This window comes from Sus scrofa, chromosome 3, assembly GCF_054392235.1.
Source record: "Sus scrofa isolate SSC_HxYL_T2T_F1_AM1 chromosome 3, Sscrofa_HxYL_maternal_Yorkshire_Landrace_v2.0, whole genome shotgun sequence".
Lineage (NCBI taxonomy): Eukaryota > Metazoa > Chordata > Mammalia > Artiodactyla > Suidae > Sus > Sus scrofa.
Window position 1 is genome coordinate 83,190,430 of NC_139385.1, and position 17,997 is coordinate 83,208,426.

Here is a 17,997-nt window from a genome sequence, read left to right on the forward strand (position 1 = left end):
CTCAAATCTCCTCAGGTCTTCCCAGTCTCTAAAGCTCTCACAGCTCCTCCTGCAGCTGCAGCCCCACCTCCTCCTTCCTTTCCCCCCATCTTCTCCATGGAATCACCGACTCACTGCCTCCACACAGCCATGCACGCTGAGTAGGCTTCTTACCCAGAGAGGTGTTGACCCCGGCCCCTGCCTCCTCTTCTGTGTGAAGTATGGCCACCTGGCCCCAGGGCACAGGTGGCAGGGTCCCAGGACTGGTCACCCAGGTTCCCAGGGCCCACATGGAGCCAGATACTGAGGGTCTCCAGCTAGGACCTCTCCTGAAGAGACAATCAAGACGTAGCTCCCTCATCCAAGGGGGTTCAGGTCACAGCCCTGTGCCCTTCACCCCAGTCAGGTGGGGATGAGGCAGGGCCTCAGTCTGAAGAGCCAAGGGGGCCAGAAGGCTCCCTCTGGAGCCTTGGAGCCTGGGCCACAGGAACAGGCTCACAGCGGGAAACAGGAGAAGCCCTCCTGGGTAATGGGAGAGGGGGCGGCCAGGCTGTGCTCCAGAGTTCCAGCCCCTCAGGCTAGAGAGGCAGGGCCTCTATTTTGGAAAGACGGTGTTTTCACGCTCTTTGGTTTTCCTCTGAATATGTTCTTGCTGCTCCTGCAGACAAAGCCTGATTTCTGCAAGAGATGTCAGACTGACAGCACATGCGATGCTTCAGATCACAAGAAAAAGGGCATTTGTGCAGACCAGATCTTTAAAGCAAGGTGAAGAAATGGAGGGAGGGAACTCCAAGAAATTCCAAGAGCAGGGGAGACAAGGTCATAGCCAGGGGTCCAGCAGCCCTCCCTGCCTGGAGAGTTCCTGGCCCAACCTTTCCAAGAGGCTCTATGTGCCTAATTGTCCTCTTCCCAGGTGTGGTGCAGGTAACTGGCCACCCAGGCAGAGGGCAGCACGAGCAAGAGGAGATGCCCCAGGGAGGAGGCCCAGGGTGGGGGAGAGGTCATCCTGGAGCAGGACCTGCTGGGTCTCCAAGCAGGTCAGATACCAAGCCTCAAAGCCCACCCCCACCAGTCTTGTCAAAAGATACACAGATCCACCGGGAACGGCGGGCCAGAGCCAGCACGTGGCACCCCCACCCAGACTCATCTTCCCAGTCACCCCTGTTCAAGGACCTCAGAGATGCACACCCCAGGGCCGCTTGGAGGTTCAAACTGTTTTATACTGAAATACATATGGGCTGATCCCAAAAAGGCTTGGGTTGAGGGAGAGAGAAATGATGAAAGCAGGATGATCCCGGGGCCCGATGTCACCAACACTTGGAGCACGTGCCAGTCCATCTGTCTGTCTGTCCACCCTGGCAGGACCATCAGGTCTGGACTTCTGGAGGAACTCAGCTGAACTGGGCAGAAGAGGCAGCCAGTCCCGGGCCCGAGAGTCCTCAGCTGAACGGCTTCACCAGCTTCATGGCGGCATAGTTCTGGGGGGAGGCAGAAGGCAGGGACAGGTGGTGACAGCTGCGGGGGAGACGGAGCCGGGAAAGGAGGCTCATCCACTAGACCACCTGCCTGCATCTCACCCTCCCCACTCCCTCCCCAAGCCACACTTGGCTCGGCCCCCCCACCCTCCCAGCTCTCTCGCCATCACAGGAGCCCGTACCCCCCTGAAATGCCACTTGCATCCTCTCCCCTGGGGGCTGCAGCAGCCGAATTGCTCTGTCCTCTGCCCCATCAATCCACGGCCCACTCCCAGGTTCCAATCATCTGCCAGGAGGACTCTGCCCCCTCCTCCATCAGACAGGTGACCTGAAGGCACCATTATCATGCTCCCCCCATCCCCCACGTGAGAACCCAGGGCTCCTCAGCCACCGAGCTCCTGTCCAAAAAGCAGAGAAAGTGGGGGGTGGGGTGTACGGGGATGGCCCACAAGGCAGGCCAGCACTGGAGACGGGTCACCCCTGATTAAGCCCTGGCTGCCGCAGGACTGACAGGAATCTCCTCTCCCGACTCCTCCCCACCCCCCCAAAACCATGAAAACACATACAACACAACACAGGGCTCCTAATTGGGACAGTATGTTCCCCAGCGCCGCCCGGGAAAGCCAACTCTGGAAACAAAGCCGCCGCGCCTTCCCCGCCAGATCGCCTCCCGCCTCCCCATGCTGGCCCTGCTCCCGGCTGCCTCTGGGGGAGAGCTGGGAGGAATCAGACAGGCTGCCCTCCTTGTCCCCCTCCCAGGGGAATTTCCAAGAGGGTGGGAGATGAGGCCAATGGGGGGGAAGCAGCCCCGGCCTCAGGCCACCAAGGCCTCTGTCCCCAAGAGCCAGGTGAGGGGCCTGGGTGTGGGGCCTGCCAGGCGATTGGGCAACTTGGCAGCAGGAAAATGGGATGTGCCCGCCTTACAGCAAAGGTCTGACAGCAAAATGAATCTGCGGCCTCAGACCAGGCTGCCTGGTTAGCCGCAGACCCCTCACCCAGGCTCTGACCCCCGCCGGACAGCCCTGGGAGAGAGAAGGCAGGGCTGGTATCTGAAAGAGGACGGGGAGTTCCCATTGTGGCACCAGGGAAATGAATCCATCTAGGAACCACGAGGTTGTGGGTTTGATCCCTGGCCTTGCTCAGTGGGTTAAGGATCCGGCGTTGCTGTGAGCTGTGGTGTAGGTCGAAGATGAAGCTCAGATCTGGCGTTGCTGTGGCTGTGGTATAGGCTGGTGGCTGTAGCTCCGATTGGACCCCTAGCTTGGGAACCTCCATATGCCACGGGGGCAGCCCTAAAACCAAAAAAAGAAAAAAAAGAAAGAGGACAATTTCCAGAAGATCTCAAAAGAGAAGGATGCTGCCGTTGAGAACCCAGAAGACAGGAAAGGGCTTCTGACCAAGGCCTGCCCACAGGGCCTGGGGCTATGGCGGCCTCAGGGACAAGAAAGGATCACAGGCTGAAGTAATTGGAAATCCTCCCTCTGTCTCCCTACCGGGCAGCACCGCCTCCTTCCCTAGGTCCCTAAAGGCCCGGTTTGTGCCCCGTTGCCTTGCAGGGTGGGGCCGGGGCAGGGCCAGGTGTGCCAAAGGTGGCAGTGATGCTACTTTGGGCCTGCCCCTGCCCTCCCCTAGGTGCTTCAGGAGGAGGCTGGCTTGATGTGCAGCCCCCCAGAGAAGGCCAAAGGGCTCCCCTCCCCACTGTGCCGGTCACAGCGGGTTAGTGCTGACCTAGCCCAGCCCCTTGTCATGCTGAGGGAGGGCCTGGCCAAGGTCACACAGAAAGTCACCAGCAGAAACAGGAACCCAGCCGGTAGCTCCGGACTCCACATGACGCTCTGTTCCGTATCACGATGCTCCCAACTTCCAAAGTTCCCAAGGAGACTCTCCTTGTGCCCCTGGGGCTGGCCCAGGACTCTGCATTTCTTACCAGCTCCCTGAAGCTGCTCCCCAGATCACCTCCCAAAGAGCGAGGGTCTACACCAACTCCCCTTTGCCCAAACTCCCCTTTGCCCAAAGTCCCCAACCTGAGCCTCGCGATGGAGCGTTAAAGTGGATGCTGTGCTCCTCCTCGTCCACCGGCCTCCCTGTACCTCCTTATGGACCAGTAACTCCCAGAGCTCAAGCCTCGTCACCCTCTCCCTCACCCACACAACACACACCGTGCGCTGATAAAGCCTTCACCTGAACCAAGTGGTGGCTACGTGTCGTCAAAATGAGAGAACATGAGCCTGAGGACAGGCCCTCAAGGAGCATGGCCCTTCCTGGACTCCGCCACTAGGGTCCCCTGGGGAGGAGACAGAGAAGACACGGAGGCGGCGTCCTGGGCCTGACCCCGGAGCCCAGGTCCTGACCCCGGAGCCCAGGCCAAGGCCAACGCAGCTACGCTCCAGGCACCACACCTGCCTGAGCCCCTCCAAGGCCCAGGAGCTAATCTTCTATTTGTAATTTGTCTTCCTTTGCTTCAAACCCAGAGAGCTTCCACCCCACAACCCGACCTAGACCTCACTCAGGCTGACTGGCCCATGGCCGTGACTCTTCTTCCTGAGCCTCAGAACAGTCTCAGCCCAGAGCTCCAGGCCACACAGCCAGCTTAGGGGGCCCGGCCCTCAGCCTGGCTCACAGCCAGCCCAGCTCCAGACCCTCCTTGGTCATTTATGGGCAAAGGGTAGCAGGGCCTGGACATCCAAACTGGAACATCCCCTCTGCTGCTCCCGCGGTTTGTGACATTAGAGCCTGAAGGGAACGACCCACAGTTTTAACGCTCCTCCTTGTGGGAGGCACACTCTGCTGGCACGAAGCCTCACCAGCTACAGTGGAGAGAGCTCTTGGGCCCCGCCACTCACAGAGCAAAGAGCTCACAGGGGAGGGACTCCCAGAGCACACTGCCCGCTGTGGGGACCATGTGCGTGGCCTGCGGCCTAGTGCTGACCAGGACCGTGGCTGGAACCCCTGACACGGAGCCGTGCACACACTGCCAGGTAGCCCTGAGCTGGTCCCTCCCCTCTCTGGGGGTCTGTTTCTTTCCATTCAAATCAGGGTGACATGGCCTCGATCACACTATTCTCTCTCTGTTTATACCGCTTCGAAATTTTCATATTCAAATTTTTTTTAATTTAAATATTAAAAATCAGGTCTCAGCCTGAAAATACTGTGATTCCCTTCAAGGGCTGAGGTTCTAGAGACACTGGGGGGCTTCTTGGGGGACTGGCGAAGCCCAGGCAGGGAAGAGAGCCCTGGATCCTCTTCCCTCGGGAGGGGCTCACGGAGCTGGGTGCTGCAGCCCCCATGCGTGTGGTCCAGCTCTTCTTTTTGCTTTTTAGGCCTGCATATGGAGATTGCCAGGTAGGGGTCGAATCAGAGCTATAGCTGCCAGCCTATGCCACAGCCACAGCAACGCAGGATCTGAGCTGCATCTGCAACCTCACAGCAAAGCAGGATCCTTGACCCACGGATCCAGGGATCAAACCTGCATCCTCATGGATACTATTCAGGTTCTTAGCCCACTAAGCCAAAACGGGAGCTCCCCTGGCTGCTCTTGACCAAGCATCGGCTGACTTCTTAGGTGAAATGGGCCCCAGCGTTCGCTGTACCCGTGAGAAGCTCCTGGCCCACACCTTGCCCTGCAGGAGGCACACACACTCCATCAAGATCCTCAGGTGGACACTGAGACCCTCTCCAGCCCCAGGTCCTCCCTTCCTCTGGACCTCAGCAGGTGCCACGCTCACAAGCAGAGGGGCTTCCTTCTCTGCTCTGCCATCCACACCTTCCTTTCCTTCCCCGACCCAGCTCCACATCCTCCTTCAAGAAGGTTCCTCTGGGGAAGTTCCCATGGGGCACAGCAGGTTAAGGATCTCACATTGCCGCAGCTGTGGCGCAGGTTGCAACTGCAGTGTGGGTTCAATCACTGGCCTGGGAATTTCTACATATGCCGTGGGTGCGGTAAAAAAAAGAAGGTTCCTCCACCCACACCCGTCAAGGGGCCTCGTCTTCTGCCAACCCTTTGATCACATATTCGAAGGGGCTTGCTGACGATGCTGTGTCTGGCCATGGAGGGCAAGAACGCAGATGCCCTCACTGGACTAAGTGCTCCCCAAGCCCTACCGCCTGGGGACTCCCCAGAGTAGGGCCTGTGTCTCCCTCCTCCGAGCGTGGACTCTCCAAGGACAGAGGCTCCCCGTGAGGACAGTGACAGACTCCCCTGAGCCCAGGAGCTGCCGAAGGTCAAGAGCGGTGCCTCCCACGTCAGACCAGGGGCTCCTCTGAGACAGGGCCTGTGCCTCCCCGCTCAGGCCTGCTTACCGGGAAGGCGTAGACGAAGATGCCCAGGAACAGCAGGAGGATGAAGAGAATGATGAAGAGGATGATGGCGCACCGGAAACGCCGCCACAGGATGAACTTCATTGTCTTGTACGGGGAGGTGAACCAGAGGAAGGAGGTGTCAGGGCGCCTGCAAGTGAGATCCCCGGTCAGCAGGGCACCCCGCAAGGGCTGCTTCCTCTGAATCCTGCTCCTGAATCACCCTGGCTCTCCCCAACCAGCCTCCCAGGCCCCTGTCCCCAAACCCAGCCCATTTCCCCCCGCATTGCCTCCTCCTCCCAACCTTTGCTATAGCATGAGCTCCACCGATGCTGCCCGCCTCCTCTTGGTGTCCTTAAGCTCTGCACAGCTTCAGGGATCCAGCCCTCAGCCACTCTGTCCAGGTCCCCTTCCCTGCCACTCTCCCCTTCCTGACCCAGGACTTAATCGCAGACTTGAGATCTGGGAGCTGGGCAGAGCCTCGAGGGGTGCCACATTAGGCGAGCTACGGCCCACTGAGTCCCAGGTAAGCCAAGCCACCTCCCTAGATGCACATGGCTGGTCCACGGTCAGGGAAGGATGGCAGGAAGTGAACCCAGAAAACTAACTATTCACAACTGAGAACCTCTTAGCCTTTCCCTAGGTCAGCCTCACAATTCAAACAGCAAGCAGGATGCTGTGAGTCATAATGGACATTTTTTTGCACCTGCCTGCCCGCCTGCTACTGGGTCTCCTGGGTCTCTCTTCTTTCCACCCAGATCCCAGCATCCTTGTGTAGGTACAGTTCTCAGTGCTCGGCCGGCCTGTGGCGCTCAGGATAACACTGACATAAAGTGGGCTGTCTGTGCTAAGTCTGACTTGAGCTGAGCAGGCGTGAGGAGGGACCCTGCCCCAACCAGCACCCCCACCAAACAGCCATCTTTCAGGCCCCAGTAACTGCCTTTAAGGCTTCCGTATCCACTGGATTGCTCCACATCCCTTAGGGCCCTGTGAGGTGGGGGAAGGCAAGAACTAGCCACCCCCCATCCCCATTTTACAGATGGGAAAATTGAAGCTTCAAGGCTTTTTGAAAGCCACACTGACACCCCGGGAGAGCCATGGCAGGCAGCTCGGTCAGGAGAAAGACCTTGATCAGGCACCGGAGCCAATCAGACCAGGTGCGAGTATTTCAGCTTCACCACTCTTCCTTGGAATAACCTTATTTAACTTTGCTGAAATTGTTTCCTCCTCGGTAAAGTGGGGGTGCTAATAATAATTGAGAAGTTTCCATAACACAACAGATACATGCCACACGACAGCACGCTTGGCGGACAACCAACAGTGCCTGCTTCTGGAATTAGCCGAGGAGCCCAGTGTGCCCTGGAATAATGTCTGTCGCCTGCCTTCCAATAATGTCTGTCATGTACTCTCAGATGAGCCGCATCCCTCTCTGGGCCACGTGCACCTTGGGACCTCTGCCTGGCTATGCCGTGGGTGCCCTCTGTGCTGTGGCTACGCCTCCCAGCTCCCTTGGACATCAGGGTTCAGGAGCCAAGCACTAACCTTGGGTCCTCGAGCTTGGGGTTCATGTTGGGCTCATCCCGGCCCTGGCCGGCTGGCCGCTCCTCATGCTCGTTCTCTGAGACAATCTCCAAGGTCATTTCCAGCTTACCCTGCAGGGACAAGGGGGACCTGGTCAGGGGCACAAAGGCTCTGCCCCATGGCTTGGACAAATGTAAGGACCATTTGGTGACTATTTTTTAAAAAGACACAGGAGGAGTTCCCATTGTGGCTCAGCGGTAACAAAACCAATTAGTATCCATGAGGACTCAGGTTTGATCCCTGGCCTCACTCAGTGGGTTAAGGATCCTGCGTTGCTGCGGGCTCAGACCCCGCACTGCTGTGGCTGTAGCTCCGATTTGACCCCTAGCCTGGGAACTTACATATGCTACAAGTGTGCCCCTAAAAAGACAAAAAAATAAAAAAGACACAGGGCAATCTGATCATAAAAGTATCTGCACCTTGTAGAACATTTAGAAACTATAGAAATGTATAAAGGAGACTGTCACCCATACTTCTGCTATGTATAGACAAGCACTCAATAGTTTAGGCATCAGAGCTATTTTTCATTGCAAGTACATGAAATGTCACACTGTGTGTTTTTAGTTCTATAACTTGTTTCTCTTAGGAATATATTCTATAACTATATACTCAAAGTTTGCTTTTAATGCTGCAAAACATTCTAGGCACCATCATTTATTCAGTAAACTAGTTACTTTGTTCATTCAAGTTGTTTCCAGCTCTTTGTTGTTATAAATTATGTTGCAACAAACATTCCCCAAAATTAAATTTTTTAAAATTTTATCTGGTTATTTCTTTCAGAGAGATTTTAGAACTGGGATGACAAGCTTCAAGGGCATAAGCATTGCTAAACCTCTGGCACTGTATTACCAAATTGTTTCCCCAGACAGTAAAAGCAGGTAAAAGTCTGCCCAGGAGAAGTACATGAGTGGGGCGTCTCTCTGCATCCTCACCAGCAACGAGCATTTCTATCTTTAAAAAACTCTAATTTAATACATTTAAGATATTTTTACATTTTAAAATATCCCTTTAATTACTAGACAGAATGAGTCTTTTTAAAATACTTAACAGCCCTTTGTACTTCTTGGTGTATTATCTACACATGTCCTTTGCTCATTCTTCTTTGGCAGTGTATTTCTTATTAATTGTTAATTCGTTATACAGCGTGGACATTTTATTTCGAGGGCTGCTTTAGGGGTTGGCTGACTGTCTGAAGTTTCTAAGTACAGCTGACCCTTGAATAACATGGGTTTTAACTGTCCAGGTCCACTGATACCTAGGTTTTTTCAATAACTATACAGCTGGCCCTTATTCACAGGTTTCAAAGCCACAGATTCAACCAAGCATGGAGGGCCGACTATGGGACTTGAGCATCCGTGGATTTTGGTATCCACATCAACTCCTGGGCCCACTTCCCCTGGAGATACTAAGGGAGGACAGTAAACTGTCATTTACTTCCTCTGCAGAGGAAGGACAATTCTCCACAGTCCCAGCCACATCCCTGGGCAGACCTCTGGGCAGGGAGAGTAGTACAAGGATGGTCCCTTTTAGGGTCCTGCTCCAATGAGAGCAGCAGGAGCCTGTTCTCCACAGGAAGCCCAGCCAGAGGGGAACCCATGGACACAGATCACTGTAACTCTAAGAAGCAGAATATAAATTAAACAGGATTCAAGGAGACTAGGGCATCTTTTGATTTAAATAGGCTTCCCTGGGATGCGCGCCTCAAGGAGATGAAAGCTGGGAACTGGCGGAGAAGAGGGGCAGGGTCTTAAAAACAGAGGGAGGGCCGGAGAGGAGAGCAACATGTCTTTTCCCAGTGGTTTCTACAGAGGAGTCACTCGCATGTCTCTACCAACCGGTCGGAGCAGACTTACCGCCACTATCTTCTTCTCACCCTCATCCGCCACACAGGGCCACCAGCCCTTCACTGTTTTCTGTTCAAAAAGGGACACAAACCGCTCTGGGTGGAAAGTGTCATCCAGCTGGTCCAAGGAGCACTTCTCGGCTGTCTTGGCAGGCTTGGGCATGCGGTTGAGGTCGAGCTGCAAAGAGCCTGTGGCAGAGGAGGGCATTTTAGCCCAGGCTTTGTCAGTCACTGCCAGTCTAGGGCCACCGTAAGGCTGAACAGGTTCAACCTCCTCAGCTTCCATCCATGGGCTTAGCCCTGTGGCTCAAACTCCAGTTCCCCATCCACTGCCTCTCACTCTGTCTGTACAGCTTCCCATCCATCTAGTCATGTGTCCATATGCCCACTAGTCTGCCTTATGGATTCCCCCTTAACAGAGGCTCCCACCTGCTCAACTACTCTTACTATGTATAAATCGATTTGTTCACCTATTATCTACATCCATCATATTTTTAACTATTTTCATTACACTAAAATATACATGCATCTGTTCATTGCCACATTATGTACAATAGCCAAGACATGGAAGCAACCTTAATGTCCATTGACAGAGGACTGGATAAAGAAGATGTGATACATACATACAATGGAATATTATTCAGCCATAAAAAAGAATGAACTAATGCCACTTGCAGCAACATGGATGGACCTAGAAATTATCATACTAAGTGAAGTAAGTCAAAGACAAACATTATGTGATATCACTTATATGTGAAATCTAAAAAAAAAAAAAAGATACAAATGAACTTATTTCCAAAACAGAAAGAGACTCACAGACATAGAAAACAAACTTATGGCTACCAAAGGGGAAAGGGACGTGGGGGGGAGGGATAAACTAAGAAGTTGGAATTAACATATAGACGACATTATATGTAAAATGGATAACCAACAAGGACACTATATAGCACAGAGAACCATAATGAATATTTTGTAATAACCTATAAGGGAAAAGAATCTGTAAAAGAATACACACACACACACACACACACACACACATGCACACACAATGTATAATTGAATCACTGTGCTATACACCTGAAACTGACATGATATTGTAATTAAATTATACATCAATTTTAAAAAATAAATTAATTTTTAAAGGTAAAATTTGTTATTTTAACCATTTTCAAATGTATACTTCAGTGGCATTAATTACAGTCACAATATTGTGCAACCATCACCACTATTTCCAAAACCTTTTCATCCTCCAAACAGCAACTCTGTATCCGTGAAGTAATAACTCCCCATCCCGCTCTCCTCTCAGCCCTTGCTAACCTCTAATCTGCTTTCTGTCTCCATGAAAAAAGCCTATTCTAGATAGTTCATATAAGTAGGGTCATACAGTATTTGTCCTTTAGTATCTGGCTTATTTCCCTTGGCATAATTAGTTTTCCATATTCATCTATGTTGTAGCATATATCAGTAATGCCATTCCTTTTCATGACTGAATAATATTCCACAGTATGTATATACCACATTTTGTTTAGCTATTCGTCTGCTGACAGACACTTGGGCTGTTTCTACCTTTTGACTACTGTGAATAATGATGCTATGAACACTGGTGTGTGGGTCTTTGTCTTAGTTTTCATTCTTTGGGTCCCTAACTAGGAGTAAAATGGCTAGGCCATATGTTTAGCTTTTTGAGGGACTGCCAAGCTGTTGTTCCAGAATGCACCATTTTTTACATTCATACCAGAGGTGTATGAGGGTTCCAATTTCTCCATGTCCTCTCCAACACTAGTTATTTTCCTTTTTGTTTGTTTGTTTTCACTTTTTTATAGGTATAAGTATTATCTCCTTGTGGTTCATCCACCATTTTTCCCATCTGCCTACCTAATTATCCAATCAGCTCTCTTTCTCTATGGCTTCATCTACTCATTCATTTTACTCATCTTCTCCCAGAATAGCTCCATCTATTAGGTTGAGCCAAATGAAAGTGCTGGTATTCAACTATCTTTGATGTATACAAACAGCAATTTCATGTGGTTTCACCTAATCCAATTCCAACACCATGATGAAGTCAATGGGATTGGAACATAAGTTACTGAAGGAATTAAGCAAGAGAGATAAATCCAAAAAGTATTTTCTGAGGCCAAATTAAAGATATTCTTGAATAGTATGCAATGAGATTAGATTTTTTTTGTTGTTGTTACTGAAGTATCCACTGATTGGACCTATTTTTCTAGTTTTCTTTTTTTCCAAGCAACCATTTACACTCTTCCATGCATCTATTTACACCCATCTCTACCTACCTTTTCTTTTCCGGCCCATGCCACTGCAGAGACAACACAGGATCCTTAACCTGCTGTACCACAGCGGGAACTCCTATGCCCACCATGTGTTGAGCACTGCATCTACCTATTAATCAGGTTATTATTCCATCCAGCATCTGTTCAACTCCATATCACCATTCAGCTACCTATTCACTCATCTACACATCTCTCCATCCCGCAACTATAGATGAATTTCCAGGTATATTTCTATATATATTATATAAATGAAATTTCCCATTTTAAATATGGTCCCTACATAACATTAAATAAAAATCAGTATATGAGAGCATATATACACATGCACCCATAATTATCCCAGCGTGATCTACATAAAGACTTCCCTAAAGCCTGTAAGGAAACGTAGGATGACTTCTCGGCAGCAAAATTATAGATCTTAACGATGACTTTCAACATAAAAGTAATAAATATTCAAAAGAAGTAAAATATGTAATTAGAAAATGCACTATGAAGGAGAAAAAGAATTCTCTTAATACTATATTGTATATTTGAAAGTTGCTAAAAGAGTAGATCTCTTCGCAAGAGAAAACAATTTCAACTGTGAGTTACTGTGGTGATCATTTCACAATAGAGACAAATATCAAATTTTTTAAAAAAAAGAAATCTTATGGAGTTAAGAAGTAGCAGTTTTAGGAGTTCCTATTGTGGTTGAGCAGGTTAAGAACCCAACTAGTATCCATGAGGATGAGGGTTCGATCCCTGGCCTTGTTCAGTGGGTTGAGGATCCAGGTTGCCGGAAGCTGGGGTATAGATCGCAGACGCAGCTTGGATCCTGTGTGGCTCTGGCTAAGGTGTAGGCCGGCAGCTACAGCTCCGATTCAACCCCTAGCCTGGGAACCTCCACATGCAGCAGATGCGGCCCTAAAATTAAATAAATAAATAAATAAATAAAGTAGTCGTTTTAGTAGTTTTATTTATTTATTTATTTATTGTCTTTTTGCCATTTCTTGGGCCGCTCCCACGGCATATGGAGGTTCCCAGGCTAGGGGTCGAATCGGAGCTGTAGCCACCAGCCTGCGCCAGAGCCACAGCAACGCGGGATCCGAGCCGAGTCTGCCACCTACACCACAGCTCACGGCAACACCGGATCCTTAACCCACTGACCGAGGCCAGGGATCGAACCTGCAACCTCATGTTCTTAGTCAGATTCGTTAACCACTGTGCCACAACGGGAACTCCCAGTAGTTTTTTTTATTTTTAAACACAAAAGATGAACCTGTATAATTTCATTTTGGACACTTTTCTCATTTAATAAAATGAAGTTTTTTGTTTGTCTCTTTAAAATTAAATTTCTGAAGCCTCCTTCCATAAAGACAAGATTGATAGATTGATGCTAAAAAAATTTAGTCTGTAAGTGAAAAAGTTTCCATAAAAATTAAAAAGCAATTGAAAATGTCGAAATTACTTGTGATGTGTCCTTACTATATAAAAAGCTCAGAAAATCAACAATAAAGAGGACCATCTCAAAACCATGAAAAAAACAATCAATAATATGGATAATAAATATATTTTTAAAGTTCAATCTTCAAGTAATGAAGAAATACAAAGAAAGATAAAAATGATATAACATTGGCAATTTAAAAAAATAACACTGGTAGCAAAAGTTTAGGGAAAATGATCTCCTTAGACAAACAGGGCACAGGTGGGAATGTGTAAATGTAGAGAGCAACTGAATGTTTCAAAAACCACTAAGTGTACTCTAACTTAGAGTTCGGGAAAGAAACTCACAAAGGAACCAAAGTTACCTGCCTAGTGTGTCAATCACACAGGGAATTCTGGAATGAGCTGAGTACACACCTGGGGAGGATTAGTGAGGCAGGCCACAGCCATCACTGCAACAGGACATTGGTCAGGACATTAAGTGTGATGATACAGATATAAATACAGATCTGTAACTCCTGACAGAAAAAATGTTCTTAAAATGTAAAGTTTTCCTGCAGTTGCCATTGCAGCTCAGTGCATTAAGAACCCAACATAGTGTCCAGAGGATGCTGGTTTGATCCCTGGCATCATTCAGTGGGTTAAGAATCCAGCATTGCTGCAAGCTGTAACTTAGGTTGCAGATGCAGCTCGGATCTGGTGTTGCTGTGGCTGTGGCATAGGTCAGCAGCTACAGCTCTGATTCAACCCCTAGTCCGGGAACTTCTATATGCCACAGGTGCAGCTGTAAAGAGAAGAGGAAAAAGAAAAAAAAAAAAAAAACTCAAGATCTAAAACAGTATGTATAATATCTATCTATATGCCATGTATATGTTTGTGTGTGTGTATGTACACAATACACATATAACATATACATGTTTTCTTGTATAAGAAATAATACATGCCTGGAGTTCCCGTCGTGGAAACAAATCTGACTAGAAACCATGAGGACTCAGGTTTGATCCCTGGCCTTGCTCAGTGGGTTAAATAAGGATCCAGTGTTGCCAGGAGCTGTGATGTAGGTTGAAGACGCAGCTGGGATCCTGAGTTGCTACGACTGCGGCATAGGCCAGCGGCTGCAGCTCTGATTTGACCCCTAGCCTGGCCACCTCCATATGTCATGAGTGCGGCCCTAAAAAGACCAAAAAAAAAAAAGGAAGAAAAATACACACCAACGTATTAGTGGAGGTTATCTCCAGGTAGTGAGATTATGATAAAATAGGAAGGAGAAGACTTGTTTATCTCTAGTTTCTAATTTTTCTATAGGAAATGTGTATTCCAAAATAACAAGTAAAATAAAAGAACTCCAACTTGGTGCTACAATTCTGACACCCTGAATCTTTGACAACAAGCCGTGAAGCAGCTCCCAGCGCAGGGGACCAGGCTGAGGTCGGGGTGGGGTGGAGAGCAGTCTGGAGGCCACACAGCCCTCCTCCCCATTCTTGCAGGGGCTGCTCCGCAGAACGTCCTAAGGGCTCAGCAAATTCTGCCATCAAGGGCCACCCAAGGAGGGCTCCAGGGATTCGCCCAAGCCCATCCTTCTCCCGGGTGGCAGAGCAGAACTAGAACCCAGGACTTGTGACTTCCTGGGTTGCCTTTCTCACGGTTCACTATTTTCTTACCGAGGTAAAATTCACGTAGCAAAATGCACCATTTTAACCATTTTTTCAAGTGTACAACTCAAGGGCCTTTAGTGTATTCCCAGAGTTGTACGACCACCAGCACGCTCTCATTCCAGAATATTTGCAACACCCCCGAAAGAAACACCATTCCTATCTACAGTTGATTCCCTAGTCCCCACCGACCACCGTCTATCTCTGTTCATCCCGTGTAATCATACGATATCTGTCCTTTCGTGTCTGGCTTCTTCCACTTGACATGTTTTCAGGGTTCACCCGTGGTGGAGCATGAGCCAGTATTTCATGTCTTTCTGTGGCTGAATAACCTCCCATTGCATGGGGCCATGTTTTCCCAGTTCACCCTTAACAGCTGTGGTGGGGCTGCCAGTCCCAGTCCAGCCACGGTCCCCACATCTCGCCCCTGTGAGAGCACCTTCTCCACCTCATCCTGCCAACCAGTGCTCCCTGTTCCCCAGTAAGGGTTTCAGCACCAGAGTCCCATCTGGGGCTGGGGGGGTGACCCAGGGTTTGCTCGTGTGCTCAGTCGCTGGGGCATCAGGGCGAGGGTGACTTGAGCCCCTCACTGGCCAAGCTGTCTCGACTGAGGTGGTAGAGATCCTGTCAAGTGAGAGGCCAGCCAGCCAGTGACGGCCCACTGGAGCCTGCACTGCCTCCACCCTGTGCCCCCCACCACCACCCTGAGTCTTACCATCCAACACCGCAAAGCGTGGGTTCTGGGGCAGCCCCGAGTGGAGAGTGGTACAGACCAGAAATGGTGCTCACCCAAAAAGTCATCAAAGGAGAACTTGTCGTTGTCCCAAATCTGGAAGACTACTCGCGCAGGGATCTTGCTCTCAGTCTTGTCCAGCCTCCAGAAAGCATCCTGGCCCAGAGGAGGAGCAGAGGAAGGAGCAGAATGAGAGAGAGGCAGTGGTCCCTTCCAGCCTGGAAGGCTGCCTGGAAGAGGCAGTGGAGGTGGACATCCCTTAGAGACTTGCCAGGGCCAGGTCCTGGCAGGAAGATTGCTGAGACCCCAGAGGGCAGTGTCCAAGGGCCCAGGAGCGTACCATGTGGCTCACTGCACATAAGGTAGGGCCTTTAATCTTTGCGATTTCAAGAGTTGAAGCTCTCATTCCCGTTTTACACAAACAAAGGCTTAGAGACGTTAAGAATTTGCTCGAGGTCTGGCAGCTAATAAAAACATTAATCTTGCACTTCTCAGGCACCAGCCCTTTTCCACTCTGAAATCATTTATCCTTCCAACAACCTGTGAGGGAGATACTACCCTTACAGCTGAGGAGACCAGAGCAGCAATTGAGCCAAGTCACCCAGCTGGGAAGTGGCAAAAAGCTGGATTCCTACCCAGGCAGTCAGGTTCTGGAGTCCTGCTGTCACCTCTTAATCCTGCTCTGCCCATGTGATCTAGGGGACAGAGTGAGCTAGCAGAGAATCTGAGGATCCCCCAACACACTGCTGCAAGAGGCTGGCACAGGGGGCAGTGTCCCCAAACCCCCCCTCCCTTCACCTCCAAGAGCCTGCCACCAAGGGCAGATCAAAGCCCCAGCTGCTGGGAAGTACACACCTGCTGCTATTCCCTCTTCTCCTCCCTCAGGCCAGTCTGCCTGGAAGAGTGCCCTCTGGGGCTTCTCTCCACGGAGGTCTCTGAGGCCTTGTGGAGTAGCTAAGAGGTGGGGGCTGGGCACCTGAGGCCTGGACCCGCCCCGGGTGCAACCCTGCTCAACCCAAAGGACGGTCCCTGGGGCTTTCTCACCCACACCTGTCCTCTGCCCTCTGGCTGTGGCTTTACCTGGGTGGGCGGCAAAGAGAGGAACGGTTCTGACCCTCCTGCAGATGGAGGGTGCCAGGTCACAGCAGGGGCCTGGGCCCAGTCTCAGGGACAGACTCCATGGGAATCAGGAGCACGGCGGACCACACAGGGCTTGTCTGGCCCCAGGTGCCCTGTGCACACAGCCTTGCTGCCCAGCCAGGGCTGTGCCTGCTGTGTGGCCACACCAGATCATGCAGGCCCCACGGGGCTCCCGCACCAAAGGCTGTGGCTAGTGCCCCCTGAGGAATGATCACCTTGCAAGGCAGCCGGCTGCAGCCTGGACTGCTGCCCAAGATGGTGAAGGGGCTCCAGTTCCCACCTGGCCTCTCGCCCCCAGCCTCCATCTGGTGCCTCCCCCTTTTCCGGGCCCCAGCCCTCCTGCAGGTGCCTCCCTCCTCTGGCGGGGGCTTTTATGGCCAGCTCCGCAGGCCCGCCTGCACAGGCGGCCAGCATCCTCCGAGGCTCTGGCCGGCCCGGTTTATGGGCTCAGTAATGAGCCAGAGGTTCAAACAGCCCCTGGTGGGAGCAGCTGGGCTGGGGCTCCAGCCTGGGGAATGCCCCCCCTCCAGGTCCCAGGCACTCATTATGCTCCCGGTCTGGGCCCTTTTACTAGCTGTTTATTTGCAGGGTGGGTGCCTGACGCGCAGGCCGGCCCCGGTGGGTGTGCTGGGCTCCAGGTGGGGAGCCGGGCCCGGGCAAACAGCGGTGGTTCAAAGCAGCCGGATGAAAGGAGACCTTGTACTTTACGACAGTCTCGTCTGGTTAATGGGGTCCCTGGAGGGCCTCCCTGCCAGAGGCCCTGAACCCCTCGGCAGAGGGCTGGCTCTGACGCAGGACCGGGAAGCCCAGAGGCCGTGCAGTGCCCCGACGCTAACCCACCCACCCCAGACTCCGTCCCTTAGCCCAGACCCAGCTAATGGGCGCTGCACTGTGGGCACAGCTCCCCCGCTGCCCAGGGTCCTTTCTCCCGGAGGGACTCGCTGGCCCAGTCTCAGATCAAGCCAGGTCCTCCTTCACTTTCCTGGTGGACTTTAGAACCCCTGACTGTTCTCAGTGCCCCCTCTGACCTCTCGCCCCCCACTTCCAGCCACCCTCTCCAGAGCCGGACACCACGTGGGTGGAATTCTCAGCAGTTCCCTCCACCTCCCAGCTCCCCATGTGCCTCTCCCTGAGCCCTCGACTCCTCTTCCTCCTCCCCACCCAGCATCCTCCATGCCCTCCTCAATCTCCCGAGCCCAGAGCCCAGCCCAGGCTTGAGAGCCATCCAGCCAACGGGGCCCTTCCTTCAGCCCCTGTCTTCCCCTGGAACACCCCCTCTCTCCATCCTGGTGTGTCTGTGTGCAAAGATGAAACCCCGTTGTTCCCAGAACAGAGCCACCTCAAATTCCTTATTGGCGACCCCAGCTGGGCCCTCAGAACCGCCAGGTACCACCAATTCGCGCTCTCCCCCTTCCCCTCTCCCCCTTTTTCTCCCTCACTTAGCCTATTAACTACTTCCTGCCTTTTTCATTTGTCAGAATCACCTACTACCAAGCCAGGAGTTTCTCTCTTTTCCTACTCTGTAGAAAAAAAAAACAGAAGCCTCTGCTTCCTGCAACTCCTTGCTCACCTCTCCAGCTATCGC

The 17,997-nt window shown here is 51.5% G+C and overlaps 1 protein-coding gene across 35 annotated transcripts in view; it reads right to left on the reverse strand.

Moving 5' to 3' along the window:
* Window positions 1-1,178: 1,178 nt before the first annotated feature.
* Window positions 1,179-17,997, reverse strand: part of DYSF (dysferlin) — a 227,193-nt gene continuing 210,374 nt past the window's right edge. For all 35 annotated transcript variants that reach the window (XM_085018953.1, XM_085018948.1, XM_085018943.1 and 32 more), the window contains 5 exons: window positions 15,329-15,428; window positions 9,185-9,363; window positions 7,293-7,402; window positions 5,754-5,901; window positions 1,179-1,457 (listed from right to left, as the gene is read on the reverse strand). In XM_085018953.1, coding sequence (XP_084875079.1) covers window positions 1,419-1,457; window positions 5,754-5,901; window positions 7,293-7,402; window positions 9,185-9,363; window positions 15,329-15,428 — 576 coding nt within the window. In that variant the 3' untranslated portion in view covers window positions 1,179-1,418. The remainder of the gene's footprint in view (window positions 1,458-5,753; window positions 5,902-7,292; window positions 7,403-9,184; window positions 9,364-15,328; window positions 15,429-17,997) is intronic.